At 44.4% G+C, this 6,473-nt stretch overlaps 1 protein-coding gene across 1 annotated transcript; it reads right to left on the bottom strand.

Moving 5' to 3' along the window:
- Positions 1-2,172: 2,172 nt before the first annotated feature.
- Positions 2,173-5,120, bottom strand: LOC101772522 (probable WRKY transcription factor 63). Its single transcript, XM_022825562.1, has 3 exons — positions 4,680-5,120; positions 4,119-4,208; positions 2,173-2,755 (listed from the first exon to the last, which is right to left on the bottom strand). The coding sequence occupies exons 1-3, from the start codon at positions 5,045-5,047 to the stop codon at positions 2,386-2,388; spliced, it is 828 nt and encodes a 275-aa protein (XP_022681297.1). The 5' UTR covers positions 5,048-5,120; the 3' UTR covers positions 2,173-2,385.
- Positions 5,121-6,473: the final 1,353 nt, after the last annotated feature.

Here is a 6,473-nt window from a genome sequence, read left to right as displayed (position 1 = left end):
GGATGCCGTGTGCTGGTGGATTTGATGCGGGACGGCATCGATGTCCTTCGCGGTGGGATTCGCCACCTCTGATCCGCTGGGTCACTCGCCGCCGCCTATAGGTAGTGGAGATGCGGCACACGGTGCACGCGGGCCAAGGATGGAGGTGATGGCACATCGCTAGGACACCGGCCGCATCGTGCCTCCACGCCAGGCGCCGCCCACCCCAGTCGTGCGCCCCTCCGGTCGAAGCACGTGAGGGCGGCGGTGCGCGGGAAGCGGCGGCGGCAAGCAGACCGGCGGCGGCGCGCGAGGCCAGCGTTGCGTGGGAAGCGAACCCACACAGCCAGGCAGACTGGCGATGCCGCGTGTGGAGCGGTACGGCGGGTGGACCCACACACTCAGGCGGACCGGCGGGCAGAGCGACAGGAGGCACGAAAGGGAACGAGCAGGGATTTCCTGGTGGTGGGAAGGAGCAGGTGTGGCAGCGTAGGGAGGAGAGGGGGTGGTGTGAAAGTGCATTTGGCCCCCTAAGTGGGTTTTGGTGTTGATGATATGCACAGTTAGGGGACTAATAATTTGATCAAGTGATTAACAGGTTCTAACTATAGAGAAGTGCAAAGGTGTACCAAAAGAATCTCAAGAGGCCCCAAATTGCAAAAATGGAAAAGCGTCAAGCTCAAAAAAGACTCGTTTATAATTTCTAAATTTGAATTTGAGTATAGGAACACTATACTATAAAGGGGATGCGGATGGATAGCTTGAAGATGCTAAGGTGCTCAATTGAGATGCTAACCACCTATTGAGAGACACAACTCACTCACTTGCACATCTTTTACCTCAGTTTTTCTATGTCTGTTGGAAGTTCCGACACCCCACACCAGTCGAAAGTATCCAGTAACTCCCGACAGGGATCCTCTGCACGTTTAACCCAAGATTGTTGGAAGTTCCGATGCTGCATCGGGTGTTTCTTGAAACTTCTGACTGGGACCCTCGGCCATCTATTTTAATTTCATCGGAAGTTCCGACCCTATGTCGAAAGTTCCGACAGGTATATAAATGTACTGTAATAGTTAGTTTTGGGGGCTCGGGTATAAATACCCCTTCAACCACCACCATTCATTGCTGCTGACCTAACCCGAGCACAACACCCCTGTGAGCATTCAATTTAGCTCCCTCTCACTCCTTTGAGCTAAATCTTTAAAACTTTGAGCTAGGGTTTGGGTGAGAGCAAGATTGAGGGTGCGAGACTTGAAGTTGAGTGTGAGATTCAACAAGTTCATCTCAAGAGCACTTCAAGCATCCTCGGCTTCGCTTCGCATTTGTTACTCTTGAGCTTGCTTCTAGACAGCTAGGCGTCGCCCATTTGAGCGCCCTCTTTGTGTGGTGCGCCTGGGAACGTTTGTATTACCCATCCTTTATGGTTGATTGAGGGAGGTAAAGGGTTAGTGAGGACCCGGCTCTTTGAAAGCTCCTTGACGGAGACGTAGCTTCCTTTGTAGGAGTGAACTTCGGTAAACAAATCATTATCTCTTGTGCTTGTTGTGTTCCTCATTTCATTTTGACGTAGAAGCTTGAATTTAGCCGATCTATCAATTTTGTGGTTCCTTGCTCATATATCACCTGGAGTAGTCTCTACGCTTCATTTACTATCTTTTGATTCAAATAGAATCTGCAGATTCAGGTTGCGTTTTGAATTTCATTCAGCTCACTCTATTCTGTCGGAAGTTTCGATCCTGTACCGGAAGTTCCGATCTATCGGAAGTTCCGGCACAGCGTCGGAAGTTCCGACATATCTAATATCGCTGCGAAGTTTTTTAGGAAAAGTTTGAAGTGAGCAATAAATGAGGGTAGGGGTGTCCTCCAGGACTTTTAGTCCACTTTAATCACCCCAAAAGGACTAGAGGACTAAACCTTTAATTCTCATTTTAGTCCCTATATTTGGCAGTTTAGGGACTAAAAGTGGTCAAAAAAGAGGGTAACTTTAGTCCTACAAAACCAAATGGTCTCTAATTAAAGGTGGGGTTTCCCCTAAATATTACTACATGTTTATAAATCTCGTAAATAGCTACTCCTAGATCTGATCTGGTACAAATAGAGATCTGTTGTCTGATCCTGCTATAGACATATGGGTTCATCAAATACAAAAGGTCATTTTGCATGGAGCAATGTGCAATGAAATGCTACTCCGTATACGTCCAAAGAGAAACCATATCCATCTAATAAACCGTTGATAGAACAGGAAAGTGTAATTAACACCATGCATATCATGCATACTTGGTGCTAATAACGAGGAAACTCTTGCGGTGCATGAGTCGTCGCTAGATTATTTATGGTTCGACTAGCTGCTAAAACAAGAAATAATTAAACAGGTTTGTGTATCTAACTAACTCATTTATTAGAATGCTACCACCCGGGCCCCGGAGAAAATTGGACCTGATCTCCATCTGGCGACATCGTTGGGAACGAAGAAGACAAGTATTCATCATACGAGTAGCTGTGCATACACACAGACATGCTGTCTTCTTCCTCTTTCTTCAACGACCCTGAGGCAGCGGCGGCCATCAATGGAGGAGAAAGCGATGCCTTTGTGAAGTCGAGAACCTGCGAAGCACTACTGCTGCTTGAGGTGGGCTCATCCGGGAACAAAGCTTCGCACGTATGCTCGTTGATCAGGGTGACCATGAAACGTGGATGGCCGCTGTTGCTTTGCTGCTGCACGTATTTCTTTGCTGGACACTTGTGGTCATCGCTGTAACCACATTTGTAGTATAACCTGCAAATTGATAACCGAAGGTATGAACATAAATCTAGAACAAGCATAACTTTTTATCCATTGAGAAAATTAAAGTATGGAATGTCCCCTAAACAATGTATGGAGTGAAATCATACTAAGCTAGAAGTAAATTATTGGCAGGTGGATAACGACATTTCATGTACATGTGGAGGTGAGCGCTTGTTTGCTGATAAGAGAAAGAGAAAATATCTTGTTTTCTTTGTACATGAATATGCCTAGCATATCCATTTTCTATCGAAAATTTAAATGTTTGAACTTAGGTCAAATCTTCATGCATATTACCACATGCAGTCAAATAGCCAAAAACAACTTCTGGATATGCTTAGCATCCATTTTCGTTTTTCCGTGCCGCTGAATCAAGTATGAAGTACGGTCCATCCACAAATTCAATTATATATATAAATTTTTATCTAATTTAATTTCAAGAAAGAACATAATGCATACCATACTAGCCCCTTTATTTTCTACGCGCTTTTTTTTTACTCTCTCCATTCAAAGTTGTAGGTATTTTTCATTCTTCTAGATACATACTTTTTGCTATGCACTTAAATATAGATTATGTCTACATACATAGGAAAATCTATGTATCTAAAAAAGTCAAAACGACCTATAATTTGAAATTGAAGGAGTATAGAAGATAATAATAGTAATATATTGGCAGAAATCAACAGGCACAACTAGAAATATATAATTGAAAATATATTGCACAACTTGATGGATCTTAGGCCTTTTTTATTTCAGCTGCTGTGGATTGCAGCTTGCAGGTTGTTACAATTTGCAAACTGGAATACTACACAGTTTACAAGCTGGAACAAGAAGGGCCTTTAGTTTCAGCATGAATTCAGTTTACAAGCCGGATCCAACTGCTCCACAAGGTGGGTTATCCTTGAGGAAGCAGCGGCTACCTCCCCTGACTGAATAAGCGGCTGTTGGATCTGACTTTTTAGTGAAGCAAGCAAAAAAAAGCACGCAAGAACTGCAAGCTAAACGCCAAACCCCCCACAACAAGGGGTGTGAGCGGAAGGAATTGAAGCTGCTAGAGGAAGCTAATCAAGCTAATACCCAAATGGGTCTAGCACTACAAATCATAAATTGCATATTAAATGCCGAGAGGAGGTTATGATCCATGAAACTCATACTTTTTATAGAATATATATAAGTAGTACTATGAACTATTTATGTTCTGTAAAGCTGTAATTTTTTTACAGAAAAAGGTTTCCTCACTATTGATTGCAAGGAGGAATCGGATGAACATTCATGATTTATATTAGCTAGTGAGAAATCTGGAGAGAAAGTGACTTGGGGAGTGGATGATGCATGGAACTCCATTAAAGATGCATACCTTGGATATTCAGCATTGAGGATGGTCTTCTCACCATATTTCCTCCAGTGGAAACGATCGTTTTCTGGTGCCTCAGTCAGTATCTCCTTCCTGAATAACAAGGTGGAAGAGAAACTGAATGTAATTTCACCGCATGACCTTGCACAAACTTTCTATCCAACCATGAAATATAGATCCCAGATATGCACCTACGCGAGAAGGAAAGCACACATGTACATCATATATATGCTACCCGAGATGAACTTGGATAAAACAAGATCTAGAAACACCTGATCTTCTTTTCTTTTCCCTTTCATTGGTAATGTAGATCTGGAAAGCTCTAGCCATAAACTAACTTTCCAATCCATTTTTCTTCATGCCTCTAAAGCAAGTTAACTAATCCAGTAAGAAAGTAAGCAGCAGTAATTTGCTCCCTTAAACACAAATGAGATATGCAGAGATCTGAATCTTTGTAACATGAGATTCCCATAGTTTTATTCAGGTTGCAGGCTATATATCTGTTTTAACACCCTCACTGTAGCATGCAAGACGCAACAAAAATCACAGGTTTGTAGGACTCACATTGGGAGCTCAACTCCATGCCTGCCTCGCCGGTGCCTCACCCTTCTGGTACGGGGAACGGCACCATTTCTTTCCCCGGTGCCTCCATCGGAGGAGTAGCCAGCGTGCGCAGCCATGTCCACCGTGCCGACCTCGGGGGAGGAGATCTCATACTGGAGGATGTTGAGCGACGACTCCATGGCCATGGATATCTCGCCCACGTTGGCCACTGCAGCGTCACGGCGGTTTGGCTCCGGGATGAGCTTCACCTGCTTCCTGAGCAGATCTGCCAGCTGGGTGCCCCTCCTGAGCTCCTGGATCGCAGCGTCCCTCCTGTCGGAGGAGCGCGGCGGCTGCGACTTCCTCGCGGAGTTGAGCCGCGTTGACATGGGGGGACACTCGCAAGGTGTAGCAGCAGAAATGCGAAAGCTGGGCTGGGAGCCTGGTTCTGAGGTTTTTGGAGACGCGCTTGTGTAATGGGTAGAAGAAAGGGGCTCAACCAATGAGAGAGTGATATATAGTAGGAGTACAATCATTAAGCGTGTGCACGGTTTTTTATTATTTCCATGCTGGCAAACAAAATAATTGAACTTATTAATTGCCTGTCAACTAAAGATTGTATATACATTGCGTGCATAGATGCAAGTGTTAGGTATGGAGGATGTATAATGGTGTACCTAAATATACAATCCACCGTACTTTAAGATCCTGGACTAAGGGCACCCGCAACGGGCCGTTATGCTCATCATCCACAGGAATATTTGAATCTTGAGTGGCAGTTTTGTATTCCAGATGTCCACCATTCTTAGTCTTAGGTCAACAACCCCTCCAAAGGTCATTAGCCTGTACATCGATCTTGGGGTGTATTTTCCTGACTTCTCCAATATCCACTTCACACCATCTTCTTGGGAGGTTAAATCCACGCCTCCCAGTTGATCCATCATATTTTCCCACTCCACTATCTCAGCCTCTCCAAAACACCTCCTGAAGCTCTAGCCCATTGTGATCTCGCAGCCTCAGCAACAGTGCATCTTTGATCTGAACAAATTGCATAAATCGTTGGGTATGAAATTTTCAGAGGACATTCACCACTCCACACATCATCCCAGAATCTAGTCTTTTCGTCGTTGCCCAGTACACACGCTCTACCTCTTTCGTACCAATCTTTAACTGAACGAAGCCCTTGCCAGAACTGCGATCCCCTCGCCCTTTTGTTTGAAAAAAGCTCTTACCTTTGATGTATTTATTCTCAGGAGATTAATGCATAAGATGCTATCTCCACATTCTATTCTGTAGATCCACTTCCCAAGCATCGCTGTATTCATTCCTCTTGTTTCTAAGAATCCTACGCAGAATCCTACGCCTCCATATTCCTTCGGGCGCGTCATCGCTTCCCACTTAATCATATGGTATTTCTTCTTATTCCCAACCCCTTGCCAAAAGAATCTTGCCCTAGCCGTGTCAAGTCTCTGGTGGGTTCCTTCGTATAGCCAATATAGTCCCATTGCATACATTGGTATACTTGTTAGGCTTGTGTTGAGCAGGATAGATTTCCCTCCATATGACAACAACTGCCCACACTTCCAGGTTTCCAGTCTTCTCTCCACTTTCTCAGGCAGCCCACTCAACTCCGCTTTTGACAATCTGTCCTTACTGATTGGTAGTCCCAGGTATTTCATCGGCATCTTACTTAATTTGCAGTTAAATGCATCTGCTATCTCCTCTCCTTAAATCAGTAAGTCCCATGTATTTAATCGGCATCTTACCTAATTTGCAGTTAAATGCATCTGCTATCTCCTCTCCACGTTCCTCCTC

This window comes from Setaria italica, chromosome III (assembly GCF_000263155.2).
Source record: "Setaria italica strain Yugu1 chromosome III, Setaria_italica_v2.0, whole genome shotgun sequence".
Taxonomy (NCBI): Eukaryota; Viridiplantae; Streptophyta; class Magnoliopsida; order Poales; family Poaceae; genus Setaria; species Setaria italica.
This window is presented reverse-complemented; position numbering and strand designations above follow the sequence as displayed.